The sequence below is a fragment of the Cynocephalus volans genome, chromosome 7, assembly GCF_027409185.1.
Source record: "Cynocephalus volans isolate mCynVol1 chromosome 7, mCynVol1.pri, whole genome shotgun sequence".
In the NCBI taxonomy this organism is placed as follows: Eukaryota; Metazoa; Chordata; class Mammalia; order Dermoptera; family Cynocephalidae; genus Cynocephalus; species Cynocephalus volans.
In genome coordinates this window covers 123,387,553-123,406,555 of record NC_084466.1, presented here as the reverse complement: position 1 = coordinate 123,406,555, position 19,003 = coordinate 123,387,553, and the positions used below count along the sequence as shown (strand labels likewise).

Here is a 19,003-nt window from a genome sequence, read left to right as displayed (position 1 = left end):
TAATCAGGCTAAATGTAGCCTAGGAAACGCAAACCAGAAGCACTTTTTCAAAGCTCTCCAGATAAAAAATAAGGTGGATTTTAAAAATTGAATTCTATGTTAAGATGTCTCAAATTTCTTACTGCACTATGCTCATAGAGACGCATGGCCATAAAGTCACCAAAGATAATCTTCTTAAAGGCTAACTGTCCTCCAGCAAAATGAAAATCTTTGAAACCTTTAAAAAAATGGCCTTGTATAAATTCTTGTAAATAATGATGCCCTCAGGCTAGTGTACTCCTAGCTAGAAAGCTCCAGGGCAAATGTTACGGGGAGGAGTCATCTTTGCACGCTACAGTACACTAGAGCTTTGGCCTAAACTATAGAAACCTGTAATGTCTCATTTTTTTGGAATGGCATTACAATGTTACTCTAAGGCATTGTAAGTTATGTAAACACCCTTTAAAAATCAGAGGATTCCAACAAGTACAACCCAAGTACTACCTAAAAATTAAAGTCAGGTAGAACATGTAACTCTAATTGTAGACAGAACCCTTTTCAAACACCTATTTAGACCACCCGGTTTCTGCAGCATTGCCAAATTCAAAATTGTAATGAAAATTTTAAAGTCCAAAACCTACAAGCCATCAGAGGTTCAGTAAGCAGATTGTGCCATTTCAAAACGGAAAATGTGCTTGCATAAGCAAGTCACTGAGGCTAACCTTTCTGGATTGAGAGTCTGGCCTTCAGTTCAGAACATGGCTGTGCCAGGGTCAGAAATGCGACAAAACTGTGCTTTCACAGAGGTTAGCCAAGGTTCACAGGGTCATGACTGGGCCATTTTATCAGTCACGTCAGGCTCACACCCTATTGCCTGGGATAGATAAAAACTTTATCTGTCGGTTTGCTAAATCTGCTCCTCCTGCCTCATTTTGAATAAAGAAAACCTGGGCTCAGCTTATCTAAACCAGAAACTTGCCTTTTCCAATACCATTTTCATATGCAACTTCTAAGTAAAGGTGACATGCCAATGATTTTTGGTCTCATTTTAGTCAAGAACTGTCCATAATTGGAGTGACTGGTTTTGTCTTATCTAAAACCTTAACTTCATAGAACAGTTCTGGCACTGACAACATGGATTTATTATATTTATTAAATGTTAGATAGGCTGAAGGTGTTATGCAAGTATTAGAATGATAGATAGTCTTTAAAGTGTTAACCTTTTCAGATTCATCTTTTCCCTAACAAAAAAAGAAAATCTAAAATTGACTTTGATAGATTTCCCACATAGGGAATTTAAATTACCTTAGAAGAATTTACACATATACCCTGGATGAATATACACACCAACACATACACATAATATATATCTTCTAATAATTGTTAGGAGGAAAAAAACAGCTCAGGTTTCTTCTTCACAGAATATAGGTTTGCACAGATAACAAATAAACCCAGGTAGACATTTAGAAGTCTGACTAAATACACTAAGTACAAATATTAAACTGGTGAGTTTCCCTTGACAGGAATCTTAAATGCAAGAAAAGAACCTTCAAATATTACTTTATTTGGAAATTATACAAATTCATTATTTTGATATTTAAAGACCATGGTACTGTAGCAGAGACATAAATATTATAATATACATTTAGAAATTAAATATAATAAAGTCAACATGACACTATATAAAAACTCATATGTACGCTTCAAATAAGTCTGAGGTTTGAGCATTCGTGCCCATCAGATTTCTCCCCGGAAATGGGTGAATCTTGCAGGGAGATTATCCACAGGGTACACGGTGGGACTGGTTTTCATTGTAGGAGGTCCGTTTAGTAGCTGCCAGTCACAATGCCTGGCCAGCTCCACGGTAAATATTTTGAGAAGAATCTTTGCAAACTCTTTGCCTACACAGCTTCTCAGGCCTCCTCCGAATGGAATGAAGCTGAACCTGGATGCATCCTCCGGGTGAGGGAGCATAAATCGGTCAGGATTAAATTCTTCCTTGTTGGTGAAGATATCTGCCACAGCATGAGTATCACAGATACTGTAGATAACATTCCAGCCCTTGGGAATCTGGTATCCCTGCAAAAGATTATGAAGTCCCAAGGGCTGACAAACTGGAATTTAACCCTCAACAACAAAAAGCTATCACCGACATTTCTGGGGGAGTTATGAGTTAAAAAGAGAGGGAGAGAGATTGATTCAGGTTGCTGCAATGTGTGTCCACGTGGGGCAGGAAATGTTGTCAAAAGCACAAAGAATTTAAGCCAATACACAGGCAAGCAAAAGGGAGGTTTAAAACCACAGCAAAAGAGGGCAGGAGAGAGAACCTTTAACTCACATTTAATTCAAAAGTCTTAAGAGCAACCCGAAACCCTCCTGGAACTGGGGGATTCAGTCGCAGAGTCTCCTTAATAACACACCCAATGTATTTAAGTTGTTCCAAAATTTCCATGTCCAACTTGTTGTCTTGATTGCTCTTGCAAAGTAAACCCTATCAAAACAGTCATACAGAGGTGAACGGTTATTTTGTGCTCCAATAAAATCAGCCCAGCAGACGTAAACAGGGCTTAAGTGGCGACTAAGCCCAAAGGGCCCCATGATGGGGAGAGTGTGAGGGGGAAACAGCAGCTAGTGACCATTTGCCTCCATCCCTCAGCACAAATCCACTATCTATTTACAATTCCAAGAGAATGCTACTCACCAGTTAGAAGGGCCAAGCTCTCCTCCCCCTCTGCCCCCCCCCACCACTGCTCACACCGATGGGCTACGCACAATGACCACACTGTTCATGCCCTTGAACACACAGATCCAAGAAAGTGGAACCCATCCGAAAACCTCCACAGTTCTTGCAAGGTGGAGGAGGGCTAGGAACACAAGGCCAAACTTGCCCAGGTGGGATCCCAGCTCAAGATTCCATCCTTTTCATTCACAAAGCTAATTATCTCTGCCTACTGGCCCACCCAGCCCTTGGCCTCACACTCAGCAAAAGCAGCACTCTTATTGGGAAGTTTGTTAGGTAGCAGCTGAACTTCCTAAGCTAATAGGGAACCCCCAGAGTCCCCCTACCTTACTATTCAGCTCCTCTCGCACTTTCTGAAGAACACGTGGGTAGAGCCCCAGGTAAGTGATCAGAGAGGTTGCTGCACTGGCCGTGGTTTCGTGTCCTCCAAAGAGGAGTTCGGTTGAAGATTGCTTTAGTGCCTAAGAATGGAGTAAGACCAATGTTTTTATAAGTCTGCATAAAACAGTTGTACAGAAAGATGACTCAGAACTAAACCGAGGGTTTCCTTGGAAAGACCGAAGGGCTAAAAGTTTTGCTGATAGAAAATCAAGGAATGCAACATCTTTAAACAAAATACAAAGTCTCACTTGTTCAGCTAGAGCAGGAAAGCAAGTAAGAGCCCACTGTACCGAGAGCTGCTGAGTTAAAGCCTTAGTTATATCAAAATCCCCCAAAGTACTTTATTAACATTCTGCAAATTCCAACTTTCCCTTTAAAATCTGGACAGGCTAGAGGACTCTCTCCCCATGCTGCGGCCGCCTCTTCCGCAGCTCTTCTGACCCGGTGTCTCAACCTTCAGGATCCCACCTCCGGAGTCTGGGCGGACTGCCCGCTCCTGGGAAGCTGGGCCCCAGGTGGATGTTTTGGGGGCCCCAGGAGCCGAGCTTGGAAAGCCAGGGGACCAACCCCCGCCGTGCCTCTTCTGCAGCCGCCACTCACCTGCATGTCCAGCCGCTCTCCCCTGTCCCACGAGTGCTCGATCAACAGCTGCAGCGCGTCTTTGCAGCCCTCTCCCGCCTCTGCCTCCCGCAGTCTGCAGATCTTGGCGCGAATATTCTCTTCGATCCGCGCGTGAATGAGGTTCCGCGCCTTCATGCCCTGGGCGCAGAGAGCGCGAGGCGGTGAGCAGACGCCCGGCTCCCGCGCCCCTAGCTCCGCAGCCCGCATGCCGCCCTTACCCGGTACAGCCCGCTGAAGGGCACGTCGATGGGCAGCGAGAAGAGATTGCGGGTCATCTCCTCAAAGGCCTCCACCAGCTGCTGCTCGGCGTCCCCGCTGCCCGCCAGCCGGGGCTCGCAGCCCAGCAGGATGCGCATGGCGATGCGGAACATGAGACGCTTCACCTCTGGGTAGACCAGCAGGCCGCGCTCGCCGCAGCTCAGCCACCGTCCCAGGCAACTGCCCACTTCTTCGGTGATCACCGGCACGTAGCCCTGGAGCGCCTCGCGGCTGAAGGCCCGCATAATCACCTGAGCCCCGAGGAGGGGAGAGCGTTAAAACCTCCCCTCTGCCCCTCCCGCCTTCCGGGGTCCCCTTCCAGACGCCACCAGACCCAAGGCACGTCCGGGCTGGAGAGGATCCTAACCCACCTCTCACGCTGCTAGCGATCACCCAGCATCTATCTGCCTGAACCCCTCCAACGAATGGGGTCTTCCCCCGTGTCAAGGCGTCGCCACCCGCCCTCACCTTCTTGCGCTGCTTGTGCGAGGAGTCGTGCAGGTTGGAGAGGCAGCCAGAGCCCAGGATAGTGCGCACCGACGCCGGCCAGTGGACAGACACCAGCCGGTGTTCTCCGAGCAAGATGCGCCGCACGTTGTCCGCGCCCATCACTCGCACCGTGGGCCGCCCGAACAGATGCGTCTTGTAGATGAAGCCGTATTTCCTGCGTTTCATCTGCAGGAACTTCCTCCGCTGTAAGAGGAAGGCGGGCGTCAGGGGGCGCCGAGGAGCGCCGCGCCTCCATCTAGCCTTGCTGCTAGCCGCAGTCGCCTCCCTCCCGGGGGGCGCCTACCCCGGCTTCAGCGGAAGCCCAGAGCCGAGCCGGGCTCCGGGGAAGCGTCCTGTCCCGCCGCCAGCTCCCTTACCTGCAACACCATCTGCAAGGTTTCCCCAAAGAAGGGGAAGCCCATAGTCCCAGGGGGCAGGGGGAGGGTGCAGCTGCGGTCCCGGCTGCTCATGCAGTAGAGGTCCCAGAGCTTGATCGCGGCCAGGAAGAGCAGCAGCGGTAGCACGAAGGTGCAGAGCGCACTGGCCAGCAGTGCCGGGAGCCCCATGGCGCGTCGCGGCCTCCCGCGCCACCTGCCGCCGCCGCAAGCGTTCCAAACCCCGCCGCGCGCCCGCTTTATAGGCAGCCCAGGTTGCTGCCCACGTTACCTTGGTCAGACAAATTAGTTCACCCAAAGTTCATCTTTAATTGCGGATTGGGCCCCTGGCTCCTCCCCCCGCGAGGCGCTGCCCAAAATCTTTAACCGTTTGTTCCGCGCCGAGGCAGAGGCGGCGCGGTGGCGGCTTCCCTCCGAGCGCGCCTCCTGGGGTGCGGGGCTAAGAGCAGCCCGCCTTCCCCATCCACCGTGTGCGGAGCTCCCAGGCGGCGGCGGGGCCGGCCGATGCTCCGGGGAGCGGGAATTCCAAGCCCTAGACTTGCTGGAGATCTCTTCGGAATCCCTCCCGCTCAGTCCGACCGGCCGCCACAACCCATAGCTGCCTTCCCTGGCTTTCCATTTACAGGAGCCTCGTGGCCTCCCTATCACCTGCTGGGCAAGCAAGAGGAAGTGCGTTCAGGAATCATTCTGCTGCCTTGTCCCACAGGTGGGGAAACTGAGGTCCAAAGGGCCAGGATCCAAGCCAGTGTCTCGGGGAGTCAGGCATGAACCGCGGATAGTGGATCCTAGCTCCCCACCCCCCGCAAGGGGGCCTGCACTTATGAAATCGCGGAAGGTCCTCCTTAGAGGTACAAAAGAGACTCCGGGTACCTCAGGATTTCAGGTGCACCTCTGCAGAAGCCTGACCCCAACTCTGACACTCAGTGGGGGACCGCAGGGGCAATTCATCCGCGGCTCTGTGGATCCTGACAAGCCCTCCCGATTCCGAGGGCCCTGGCGCTTGCAGCCCCGACTAGGGAGCAGGGAAGAGTGTCCTTAGCCCTGGAAGGATAAGGGGATGGAGACAGAGGAAGAAAAGCCCAGGAGTCCTGGCTCCATCACTACTTGCGTGACCTTGGGCAAGTCACCACACATCCTTGCGCCTACTTCCTCCTCTTTAATATGCAGGCGACCATTCCCGACCTGTCTACACCTCAGGGTAGTCGTGAGTTCCCAGAAGGGGCCTCTGGTTACAAATACTCTTCCCAGCTCCAGGCACACTCGGCTGCGTTAGCAGGGTGGCCTGGACGCCGGGCACTGGTGCCTTCCTGCGCTCTCCTAGCTCCCACCCAGCGCAGAGCCGCTGCCCTCACCCAGGTGAGAGGGGTGCTCGGCCTAAGCCCAGGCCTCTGCCGCAGCTAAAGGGCGGGTGGGAGGGATCCGTACTGGAAAGCGGGTCTTCTGTACTTCGTCCAACTACAACCAGCCGCTCCTGCGGCCAGCGCCTGGAGCTCCGGCACTGACCGACGCACACCGGCACTACCGGCTTTCCACCGGGCCCAGCCACACGGCTTCGGACCGGTCAGCACCACACGCTCCCTGGGTTTGGGCGCCGAACGCAGCGGCGCCTCAACGACACAGAGTGACGTGCGTTTGTTTAGAACTGAACCCTGGACTCTCGCAGAAGCACGCCGCACGCCTTGGAGAGCGTCCCTTGGACATGGAAAACTCTTTGATCCTGAGAGCTGTTAAATACGTGGCCCTACCGCGGTGGTCCCCAAACCCGAAGGGGTCAGGAAATATCTGCGGAGGTCGTAGGGACCCGCACAGTCCCAGCAACGCTCCAAGCCCGGGTCCCCAAGGGCGTGTTTCGGAGACCGGCGTTTCCCCAAAACCCTGCCCGGCGTTTCAGAGGCTCTGGGAGAGGCTTCCTCCCACTGTCATTTCTTCAAACGACCCGGTGACTATAAACAGTGCAAGCCAACCTCTGGGCCCCGGCAGAAACCGGGGCGAATCGCGCTAGAGGTAATTCTCAGAAATTCCGGGCCCGCCCCTTTCTGGACAGCGCCTCTGGCCGATGAGCCAAGCTGGCGAGCGGGGGCGTGACCTGGGGCCCATTCCCAGTCCTCGGGCCTGACCCGCCTGTGACCCCTGCAGGCCGGACCGTGACATCCGAGTGAACTCTGCGGGGCCACCTCGCCAAGTTCAGCGCGCGCCGGGTCACAAGATGAGCGGGGCCTGCGCGCTGGAAATTGCCACGGGGGGACAATTTTTTTTTTAATCTGCCCATCGAGACCCGCGAGGGCGTCCGGCAGGAAAGGACTAAATGTGAGCGTGAAAGATCATTAAAGAACATCTCGAAGGAGGGAGGGAGGATCAGTAAATTACCAGCCCCAAAGAACTTTGATCTAGGAACCTCGCCAAGCTTTCTTGGGGGGTAGGGGGCCGGGAGGGGAGTTGCTTCACTGGAAAACAAAATGTTTGCAAGATGTTTACAAAAACAGCCTTCCTGTTGCTAAGGGGCAAGGGCTGAGTGCGGAGCGGTGAGGACCCGAGAGTAGACTGGAGTCAGACGGACTAGGGCAGCCGGAGCCCCCCTCCTGCGCTACACTCCTGTCAACGCTTCTTCCTATCTCTTGAACACCCCCTCCCGTCTCGGGGTTCTAAACCCGTGTTCCTGCTGCTTGGGGCACCCCTCCCCCAGGCCACCGCTGGTCGATTCCTTCCAAAGTCGAAAGCCACCTCCTCAGAGAAGTTGTCCCAGCCCACCCCGCCGAATTTAGCCCCAGGCACTCTGTATTACAGGCCTGTTTTGTTGTCTTTGCAGCGCTATCACCACTGGACATACTCCTCTTTTGTTTGCTAGTTTATTTACTGTCTTCCTTTTTCGGGAGCATGTCAAGTGCAGGAAGGCAAGAACCCCTCTGCTCCTTCCCCCAAGAATTCGGAGTTACTGAAACAGGAGCTCGATAGTCCTTAAAATCACTGAACACAATGTTATCAATGGAAATCAGAGTAAAAGTGGAGCCCCCTCTGAGCGGGTAAACCAGGTCTCTTGGAACCAGCTCCACCATCCTGGCTTCTGAGAGGCCCCTCCCCAGACTTCTCTCTGGAAATCAGAATCAGGCCTGGAGTTCGGGTCCTCTGGCCTCCTCACCCGAACCCATGCTTCTTAGGCTGGGCATTCTCTCTGCTTTTCAAGAGCGCCCTGAGGGCAGGCCCACACCCTGCCACCTTTGCTGCCTTTGGCGCCTGCCGATCTCAGGGTCTGGCGCCGGGCCTGTGACTGGCCATAGGTGATGAATTGCCCTGTGTGGGGGTTATGGCAGTGTCAGCCCAGCTCGGAAGGGCCCGCTGGGCTCTTGGGCGACCAACCCTGCACGTGCCTGCTGTGTCCCCCTTTCCTTCTGACCCCAGCATCCACCTTAAGCATAAGGTCAGGAGGGCATCGGCTTCCTTCTGGTTCACTAAGGGGTCAGATAGGGTCCGGGCGGCAACTTCCCCGGCTCACCCATCGTGTCCAGCTGCCCAGGCCTGTCAGAAGATGGGTGGCAGGTTGAAGTGGGCCGTTGGGAATGGCGGCATGGAAGCTTCTGGCTTTGATTTAAACACTGGTGGGAAACACTCTCTTGGAAAGGTCCAGAGAGTCTTTAAGTCAAGCTAGGGACCACTATAAAAAAAGCAAAAGAGCTGAGTCCTACATGGTGGCGACAGGTGTGTTTGTGGGGGTGGGTGTTGAGTGATGGGGTGGAGGAGAGAACTGGCAGGAGAGTCCAGGAGGCCATTGCTGACTCCTCAGGCAAGTCATTCGCCTCTTGCTCTTCAGTTTCTCCTCTGTCATAGAGAAGATGTTGAAGCAGTAAACCCGGAGGTCCCTGCAGCCAGGTACCACGGAGATCATTCGCTGCGCAGCTTCTGGGGCTGCGCTCCGGAGGGAAGTCGTGGAAGGCTGGGCCGTGGGCTGCCCAGCTCCAAGCCCCTCTCTGGGCATACCCTGAGGTGGGTCCCCCCACGCCCCACCTCCCACCCCGCACCAGGGAGCAGCTGCCCGGCCAAGTCTAGCCTCCTAGCTCAACCGCTGCCAGGAAACTATCTCTTGGCCTTCCTGTTTTTGGTACAAATATCCCAAACCTCTCTGATTATCTCTCAGCCTCCCATGAAAATAATCCAGACTTAGAGACATCTAGGTGTGCCTATTCTCCCCTGTATAAATGGGAAGATTAAATGCGTTCTTGAAGTAGGAATTTTTCCTTTAAGAAGTCTCCAGCAGAATCCGGTGGTGTTGAGCCGTTTAGAGTCCTGGAAGCGCCCACAGTTCTGAGTTTCCGCCGATACCGGCAGACTGGCCAGGCGCACGAAGCCGGAGGCCAGCTGCCTGGGGGCCTTCCGTTGGGCGCCCTCTTGGTGTCTTCCCATGGCCCAGAGCCAAGCCAGAGATGCGCCTCTGGCGTCCCCGCTTCCTCTCAAGGGTTGCAGGTCTCGCCGCATATGCCGGGTCTCTGGCACGATTTACGAGGTGCAATTTCCCCATGGTCCCGAGATCCATGCACCCTCCGGGGATTGGCGCGGGAAGGTGAAGCCAAATAGCCCCTAGTGGAGATTTGTACCCTCCATCTCTGCTTTTAGATTCTGGGAAGGGCTTAAGAGACTTAGCCCGCGACGACATTTCCTTCCCTAGGGCTCGGAGCCCCGGAGGCACCTTCCCACCGGCCTGGGCGCGTCTCCGGTGCGGTGGCAGTGACTCACTCCGCCTTCCTCGAGTCCAGCACATAACTGCGTTTGGTGAAAGTTTGCGGAACGAGTGAACGAGTGAGTGGGAGAGAAACGCTGCACCTGGAGCCACAGATGGGCGGCGCTGCGCGCGCGCCGCAGCCACTGGCCAAGCCGTGTGCCACTGCTCAGCGGGTCAGAATAGCCCATCCCCCGCGGCCGAAGGCGCGAGGGGATGGAAAAAGAGCCGCAGCCCGTCCACCGGGTGCACGATGGGCACGGTCTGCATGGCGGGATAGGCGGGCGTGGCCAGCTCCCAGCGCGCGGTGCGCACCAGTTCCACAGCTAGCAGCTGAAGCACCGCCTGCGCCAGCTCCTGGCCGAGGCAGCTGCGCGCACCGCCGCCGAACGGGATGTAATGGAAGCGGCCGGAGGCGCTGCCAACATCTTCGCGTGCCGCGACAAAGCGCTCGGGGTCGAAGCCCTCGGGCGGGCTGCGGTACACCGCGGCCGTCTCGTGCGTGTCCCGGATGCTATACATCACGCTCCAGCCCTTGGGGATCTGGTAGCCCTGCGGGGAGGCGAGGAGACTGGCCTGACCACGAGGCACATGGAAACGGCCTGCCGGAACCGACCCTCCGCCCTGGGTGCATCAAACAAGCTTCCGAAAACACGCAGAACACGAGCCTAACCCGGAAGCCCGGGGAAAGCTCTGCGTTCCGATCTCAGCTCCTTCACTGGTGAACTCTAGGACCTTGGCTAGATATTCAGTCTTTTTGAGCCTCAGTTTTTCAATCGATAAAATGAAAACAAAAATGCCTACTTTGTTGTAAGGATTAGAGTAAAGGGTCTGGCACATATTGGTGTTCAGTAAACGGGATCCATTATTTATGTTCCCGTGTTTTTGTCTCCCCCCACCCCCGCCTCGAGACCTAAATTCTAGTCCTGCGCCTACCAACTGCCTGCGCCTGAACAATGCAAATGATCGGGACTCACATTCCTCTATTTAACTGAGGTCAGTTCAATTATACCGCTCTTCTTTGTTTCGAACTGAAAATTCCTGTCCTTTCCCACCCATCAGCCGGACAATGATTGCAGATTTGGTAGCCACACCTTTGGGGGAGGGGGGGAGGGCAACTGGCTGGGACAGGGATCCGAACTTGTAACCTTGGGGTAATAAGGCTGTGCTCTAACAGAGCTAACCAGCCATCCCAGCAGCCACACTTTTGAGAAGGTGCTCATGAGAATTAAATTAGTGAGTCTCTAAAATGTTGGAAGGCAGCTTACCACTAGCTTTTTCAACTTGTCCACTTTTTGATGTGTCTTCCAACCTCTTGACTATCCTGCTGTCCCCAAGAGGTTTCAGGTTGACTACTCAGAGGTTCTCAACAGGGGGACATCTTGTAATCACCTGAGGAGCTCTCTCTCCTCTCTGGGCTTTGGTTTTCCCATCTGTAAACTGGAGGTTGGCTAAGACCCTTCCCTGTCCTCTGGTCACCCTCCCTGGTTCTCTGCTCCTCTGTTTCCCCAAGGTCTTGTAAGGCACCCCAGCGCCTGCAGAATGAAGTCTGAATTACAAGATTCAGCATCCTTTATAAACACTCACCTTTGTCTGGGCTATTCTTTCTCTGTGATGAGCCGTCCCCATCCTAACCCTTCACTGCTCCAGTTCAAATAACAGCTCCCAAAATGTTTTGGTGTCACCCAGCACGCGAGATCACTCCACGCCACAGTTTGGGATGAAGCTGTCGGTGCTGGCCCCCTCCCTCTCCACGTGGAACTCCTCGAGGGCAGGACCCCAGTCCCTCCCATACCCCCTCCACGCCAAGCACCAGGGATATTCGAATATTCGCTGTGGAAGGCTGTGCCCATTGTCTGGAGTCGCACGGCCACCGAGCTCTGTGCTCTGGGTGCGAGGGCACCCACCACTCCCCGACGCCGCCACTGCGCCGCACAGCACCGATCCCACCTGAAGCGTCAGAGCTGTAAAGCACCAAGACAGCTTCCTTCCAGAGTAAACTGAGGCCCAGAGTGAAGACAGAACTGCCAAGGTCATAGAGAGATGGAGACAGGCCTAGACCTTACCCTTGCCCAGCCCAAGCCAACCTAAGCCAGCCTGGTCATTAACGGAGCTACCCTATATTTTAAATTGCCACCCTTCCCTGGAATCCGTCCTTAGTCGGGGCCCTAGACAGGTAACAACGATCGGTTCCTTGATCTTGTGAGGAAGCCAGAGGAGTGGGGTAAAGGACGTACGGAGGAGCTCTCTTTGTTCCCGCCCAGATTCACTGGCTGGGAGGGGGGTGCTGCGCAGAGAAAAGCATGTTTTTATTCTACGATTCGTCTCTAATTGAGTTGACCGACCCGGACCGCTGCAAAAGCTGAAGTGTACTAGATACCTAACCTCGCCGGCTCGCCAGGCGCCGGGCTTTGCGTCCCTCAAACGGGGATCTGGGGAAATGGACAAGGGCTGAGCCCATTTTACAGGAGGGCAAGCTGAGACTCCGAGAGGAAGAGGAGACCTCGCTGTCCTACTGCCCTGCCCTCCTCCCACCCGGCGCCCGCCGCACGAGGCCGGCGGCGGCGCCGACACGGCGCACTTACGTCGAGCTCGAAGGTGCGCAGTGCCGTGCGGTAGCCCCCGGACACGGGCGGCAGGAGGCGCAGCACCTCCTTGACCACGCAGTCGACGTAGCGCAGACGGCCCAGGGCCGCCAGGCTGAGGTCGGGCTCGCAGCCGCAGTCCGGCCGTGGCCCCGCGCCGCCCCCCGCGGCCCCGGGCGCGCAGCCGCACGTGCGCCCCAGCCCCTGCGCCGCCAGCTCCTGCCGGATCTTGGCGATGGCCGCCGGGTGCTGCAGTAGCAGCAGGACGAGGGAGGTGCTGGCACTGGCCGTGGTGAAGAAAGCGGCGAACAGGAGCTCCACAGCCGACTCCTGCAAAACAGCCCGGGTGGTGCTGAGTCTCATCAGCGGAGTCGCTCGGTGCCCTGGCCCCGTGGCCGAGGAGCAGAGGGCCCAAATCTACTCTTGCGCAAAGGCCAGAGAGGGGGGATGTGCTACGATGGCGGCTGTGTTCGTAGATCCTGAAGTTGATCAAATCCCAAGTCTGCTAGTGGCATATAGCAACAAGCAAAACCAGGAGCCACCCGCCTGGGGAGGGTTCCTAGAGATCATGCTGGGAATGTCTTCTGTGCACTGTCATTTGTACTTTAAGTATATTAACTCATTCGATCCTCAACTCAATCTTATCAGGCACAATTACTGCACTCTTTTTACAAGGCTGGAAACTGAGGCTGCAAGAGGTGTTCAAGGTCCCTACACTTAGCAGTCCCGGCAGTCGAGCTTGGAGTCCAGTGCTCTTAACTGCCTGGTGCTGTTGCCTCCAACCCCAGCTGGGCGTCCAGACAGTGAGTGCAGTGGAATAAAGGCACCTGCAGCAGCAGTGCCAGCCTCGCACTAAAGCCGGCAGCATGGCTTCATCCTCTCGCTTACTGGAGTAGTCCCAGGGAATCACTAAATCTCTTCCCCATCTGCTCAGAGGGGCTGGTGGCTTCAGCCCCCAGGCCCCAGTCTGCCTGCCTCTGCCCTCCCAGCCCCCAGTGTCTTCCTTCCTGGCAGCACCCACAGTTTACGTTTATACACTGATTTCTGGAATCAGAGGACCAATGTGTACCCTCCCCTCCTACACCCCGAGGATGGGGCTTTTGTTTTGTTCACCACTGTATCCCCAGTCCCAGTGGAAGTCTAGCACCAAATAGGTATGTAAATATGTGTGGAATGAATGACTTGGCTGGACACTGTCTCCCTCCCTCACCCCCTGCCCCCAACCCGACCTGGACAAGATGCGGAGCTGGGATGGAGACTCCAGAGCCCAACATACTCCTTGGCTAGGCCTAGCTAGCCTGGCCTGTCCCTGATGATGCCCAGGACGGAAATGAAGATTATTGGCCAATGGGGTGCCTTCCTGAGAACCTGGAGGATGTTAACAGGACTGAGGAGGGGGTGACAAGGCAGAGGGACCATCCACTCCTTTCCACACCATTCCTCTTCACAGCCCAGAATTGTTCCTGTCCATCAGGCTCCCCCAGGACTCATGAGCCCACTCAAGAACCCCTTGACTCCTCTTGAATTCACAACCACCCAGAAGTCAGCACAGAGAGTATTAGTCACATTCTCAGAGAAGAAATTAAGGCTGAGCCCTACCCTTCAGGGGCTGGCTTCTGGAAAGTGGGAAACTGAGGCCCAGAGAAAGGATGGGAGCTGCTTACTGAAGATCGAGGTCTTCCCTCTTCTACCTTTCCCTTGCTCCCACTCCTCTCCACTCCTTTTGGGGTTCTCAAGCAGGTCCTGGGGGGTCCTTCCAAAGCTTCCTTCCTTCTGTCCACTGTATGTGCTCTATGTGTACATGGGGGGGGGGGCTCCTAATTCTCCAGGAGATCCGCAGTGGCAAAACAGACAGGTAGAGTTGCCAAGGTGGCTCATGAGAGGAGTGTGTTGATTTGGGGAGGAAAAGGGGACCTCAAGGATGTGGAGCTCATGATCTATCATGAGCCTCTTAGAGTTTGTAGAAAAAAGGTGTGAAGAAGGTTTCATAGGCAGGGGGACAGGAGAAGCAAAGGCATGCAGTGACAGACAGGTGGGGTCAGGGAGCGGAGCCAGTTGTGGCCAGAGCCTTCAAGGATGGGCCTAGGATTCATGCTTTCAAAGCTCCTTCTGAGAAGGGTGGCGACTGGCCCAAGACTACACAGCTAGTGGGTGTGACTGAATCATGACTGGAACCCAGGTCTCTTTCTCCTCACCCTGATTGCATGTCTGTGAATCAAAATGGGGCCCCTGAGGATGTCTCCAGGAGGATAGGACATGTGTGTAGAAACCAGCTGGGAATGCAAAAGAGGGGAGGAGAGTCCTCCCACCACCTACCTTCAGCTCCTGTACCGAGAGCTCATGGCCCAGCTCCCTAGCACTGTGAACCATCAGGCTGAGGGCATCACCTGCCTCTGCAGCCTTGTCTTCCTGAAGCTTCTCAGCAATGGCCTCCTCCAGGTGCTGATGCAGCTGGTCCCTTGCCCGGATGCCCTTATGTGCAAGGAGAGAAAGGTGGTGGGGCAGGAAGGCTCAGGAGACCAAGCCTGGGCACTTCCCCCTGAAATCCTCCTGGAACTGCACTCGTTTTGTCCAGATCCTGTGTTAAGTCTCCCAGCTTAGCGCTCTGCCTGGCACATAGGAAAGCTCAGTAAATGGTCAGGAATTTGTCCACTGTCCACAAACATCATTCTGTCTTGATTTTCACAAGCCCCCTCTGAAGCAAGGCAGATAGTTACTGTCATCCTGAGGGCAAGATGCTGAGGTTAAGAGGGGTCAAGTGAATGCTCACTGTCGCACAGCTGTCAGTGCCCATGCCTGGCACAGAGCCCAGTCAGGGTGGAGTCAGCCCATTGCCCTTTCCCTGCACTAGGCTCAGGCTGGGGCAGTGGGCACCAGTGCAGAGAGAAGGGACACACCTTGATGCACCCAGGAAAGCTCTTAGAGGATGCTATTGGATGTTCTAAGCATTACTATTTTTTTTAAGGGGGTGGATATGCCCCTCCAGAGTTTGGGTAATAAATCCAGCAAAAGCATCCCCCTGGGGAAGCATTGTAATTGAGCACTTGAGTTTTGTAGCCCGAAGAGATTGGGTTCAAATCCTGTCTCTGCTCCTACTAGCTGTATTGATTTGGGGTAAGTCATTTAACCTGCTTGAGTCTCAGTTTTGTCAATAAAATGAGAATAACAAAACTTTGCAGGCTGGGAGGATTAAATCAGAGTATATATCCAAGGCGATCAGCCCACAGCATGACTCTTAGACCGCATGTATTATTTTTATTCAGGTGATTGAAAACCCGGGAATCCGCACAGTGAGAACCCCAGGTCAGGGGGCGAGGCAAGGCGGGATGGGCCTCCTAGTTGCTCTCCCGGCCCGCCCGTCGCTCTGAAGTCTGAAGAGGCCGCGGTTCTCTGATCCGGAAACTAGCGGGCACACGGCCACGGGCGGGGAGCCGGCACCCACCCCTCTCGGACCAGGGCTGGCGCCGGGCTGGGCCGGGGGCGTGTTTGCAGCCCTTGCGCTCCCGCCCGTTCCGCAGCCATCCCGGCCCCCGAACCGGTGTTGGAAGCCCGGCCGGGAGGCGCCGCTCTGTGGAGGGGCCGGACCGACTGGCGGGTCGCCCGCCACCGAGACCCAAACTCGGGTAGCCCGCAGCTGCTGAGGCTGGAGCGCGCCCCGTCAGGCGCGTCCCAGAGAGGGTGTGTGTCCTGCCCCGGGTCACGTAGCGAGTCAGGACGGATGCCAACCCCGGCCCCCACCGCCACACCACGCCACCTCCCCGCCTTGGGCCGCGCCTCCGTCCCCCAGCAGAAGGGACACGCGGGGTGCCCCGAGGACGCCCCGTCTCGGTCTGGGAGACCCGCCCGCGCCGTGGGGCCCCGAGTAGAAGGGCGGGGGCGGCAGTACCTTGCGCAGGCCGCTGAAGGGCACGTCCAAGGGCAGGGAGAAGAGGTTCTCCACGAACTGCTCGAAGGTCCGGGCCAGCTCGGCACACTGCACCTCGTCCAGTCGCAGTCCCAGGAGGATGCGCGCGGCCATGCGGAAAGTGAGCGCCTTGGCGGCCTGGTAGACGGCGACCGGCTCGCGGGCCGCGCACCAGGAGCGCACCTCGCGCCGCAGCGCCCCCTGCAGGCGCGGCACATAGTGCTCCAGCGCCCGGCGGCTGAACGCGCGCGCCAGCACCTGTGGGGACCGCGCGGTCAGCGCGGGCGGCGGTCGGGCCTCCTCTGTTCGCCGATTCCGGAGGAGCCCCAGGCCAATTCCGCTCCCTTCCTCCCGCTGTAAGCCGCCCAGACCTAAACTGGATGGCTTCCACCCCCTCCGGGATGTCTTCTCTGACCCCTCTCTGGGTCCGAGTTTCTAACGTTTCTGATATCACAGCCACAGAATATCGCAGATGAAAGGACCGCTTAGCCCAGTTCTGGCCTTATAAACCGAAGCACGAGGCAAAGGACTGGCTCAAGGCCACCGCTCGTTAGCCAGGGTTCCTGGTCGTGTTCCCAGTGTACCCCAGTACCCAGCGCCAGCCTGGCCCACAGCAGATGCTCGGGGACCGTGGGCTGACATTCCCACGGCCCACTCCCGGGTTTCCGCTCACCTTGCGCCGCCGCCGGTGCGGCTCTCCAACCGCGCCGAGCAGAGTGTGCGAGCCCAGCAGGATGTGCGCGCTCTGTGGCCACTGGCTGCGCACCAGGCGGTGCTCGCCCAGCAGGATGGTGCGCACGTTCTCGGCGCCACTCACACGGATCACCGGCCTGCCCAACAGGTGCGTCTTGAACACGGTCCCGTAGCGTTCCCGACGGGAGCTGTGGAAGCGCGCGCCCTGCGAGCGAGGCGGAGCGAGGGAGGGCTGAAGCCTCTGGGCCAGCTCGGGGATCTGGCCCGGGAACGACTCCCCTGCCCCAGGCTGGTGCGTTACTCTTTACAAAACAGGACCCCAAATGGTCCTCGCAACTACTCAGTGGGAATGTAGATGCTCTTGTTCCCATTGGTGACATGAGAAAACTGAGGCCCAGAGTGAGGACGTGAGCGCTCAAAACTTCACAGCTGAGACACGCCCCTGGCTCCTGATTCTATGCGTGCGGGACATAAGGTGACATGTTCCTCAGACCCCTTTCTAAAACCCACGCTTTGTGTCGGGACGAGTTTAAGTTGCGTTGGGGAGAACTTTAGTGACGTGAGGTCCCTTTGAACAGACAGTGGCCAGGAAAAGATGAGATTTGTGCACGCTCTCCGGAGTCCTGGGCGATGGGAAGGGACTGGCTATGAACCCCGGGAGCATTGAGAGGGGGGATGGGTCCGGGGGCAGCCGGGGAAGAAGGAGCCATGTTAGGGTGCGGGAACGACGGACTGCTTACCTGAACTAACCAGTGCAGCGTTTCGCCGAAGAAGGGCCAGCCCATGGAGCCCTTGGGCAGGGGCAGGGCGGAAGCCCGGTCCCGGCTCAGCGTCCAGCGGAGGGTCCAGAGGTGCTGGGCCAGGCTGAGCAGCAGGCCGGCGCACAGGAGAGCGGTGCCTGCCGCCCCCAGCACCGACAGGCAGCTCAGCCCCCAGGGGAACATGGCGAGCCCGCGGGGGCCAGGCCGCTGGGAGCGCAGAAGCGCAAGAACTGGGGCGCGAGCAGCACGCAGTGCTCACCTGTTCCGTCCGGAAAGGGCCTGGGGCTTGGGGACCAAGCCCGAGATTGAGAACCTGGGACAAGAACTCCGCTCTAAAAACAGACTGGCAGTGGAAGGCGGCAGTGACCGCGCGCCCTTAGGGAACATGCCTTCCTCGAAGCCGGCGCGCTCAGGACATTTTCCCGGCTCCTGGGCCAAAATGCCAGTACCTCTCTGGGGGTGCTGGCTGCCTGGGGAACGCTAACGCCCGGCACCCGCGGGTCACCTCCCACCTCCTCCCGGGATCAGCACTCCTTGGATAGAAGCAGCGAGGGAGGGCAAGGAGAGGAGCAACTCACCGGTGTTGCCAACCTGGGCTGCGACCACCGGGGCTGCAGGCCCCCGCCCCACCTCTCGCTCCTCCGGTCGTTTAACCCTTCTTGGGCCCCCTGGACACATTTATATAGTTATTGGCTCCCTCCCTACGGACTGCTCCCGGTTCCACAGCGTGACGTGCCTATGCATATTTAAAGCGCTCCACGCAGGGTGATGATTGGAGGCGGTGGGCAGCGGCGCACTGTCGCGGGGGCTCTGAGTAGGGAGTGGCAGTCGCCGCAGCGCTCGGCCTGCGGTTTCGCGCCAGAACTGCCCTGCTCTTCGCAGGAGCTCGGGAAGTGGGCTGCAGCGCTCTCAGCCCAGCCCAGGCCGCTGGCTCTCTAGGATCCCGCCCTCGAGCTGCTAGGTGTCCTCCCTCGGCGCTCCAAGGTTTGCTCCTTCTCCTTCACAGAAACGGCGGTCGTCGACGCCTGCGTTGGCATCGCCGCAGCCCCCAAGGAGACAGGGCTGAGATTATCTAACAGCGCCCCCTCCCCCATCTACCACCCCAGGAATCCTTCAAAAGGTGGTAGTGTCATTGTTGCCCAAAGCTTCACTGAGACTCCCGCCCGAAGCCGCGGGAAGCTGATGGCCCCGAGCGCCTTTCGGGTCTCAAGGACCGAATTCGCCGTTCGTTCCCTGCCTCCATCTCCCGAGTCCACGGACAATCCCTCGTCAGTCTACACGGTTGCGTCTAGGGCTTTGTGTGTCTCATCCGAGGGTTCCAAATGCCTCAGGACTCACACGTCCTTGTCCCTACAGCGCAACCTGGGGTGTGGGGGGTGCCTGCATTATACTTGTATTATTAGGAAGCATAAACAGTAACCCCAGTGGTCTGCTCTCGGCGGTGCAAAGGCGGCATCTCCCCGCGACAATCCCGAGGACGACCCCGAAT

General features: G+C 56.6%; 2 protein-coding genes across 2 annotated transcripts; both read right to left on the bottom strand.

Annotated features, from left to right (window-relative positions):
• Window positions 1-1,716: 1,716 nt before the first annotated feature.
• LOC134382732 (cytochrome P450 26A1) lies at window positions 1,717-5,034 on the bottom strand. The gene is made up of 7 exons (XM_063103458.1): window positions 4,846-5,034; window positions 4,448-4,672; window positions 3,940-4,230; window positions 3,701-3,859; window positions 3,046-3,180; window positions 2,318-2,470; window positions 1,717-2,058 (listed from the first exon to the last, which is right to left on the bottom strand). The coding sequence occupies exons 1-7, from the start codon at window positions 5,032-5,034 to the stop codon at window positions 1,717-1,719; spliced, it is 1,494 nt and encodes a 497-aa protein (XP_062959528.1).
• A 4,714-nt stretch (window positions 5,035-9,748) lies between these two features.
• Window positions 9,749-17,697, bottom strand: LOC134381574 (cytochrome P450 26C1). The gene is made up of 6 exons (XM_063101506.1): window positions 17,494-17,697; window positions 16,734-16,958; window positions 16,043-16,318; window positions 14,473-14,628; window positions 12,157-12,486; window positions 9,749-10,123 (listed from the first exon to the last, which is right to left on the bottom strand). The coding sequence occupies exons 1-6, from the start codon at window positions 17,695-17,697 to the stop codon at window positions 9,749-9,751; spliced, it is 1,566 nt and encodes a 521-aa protein (XP_062957576.1).
• Between the last annotated feature and the right edge of the window lie 1,306 nt (window positions 17,698-19,003).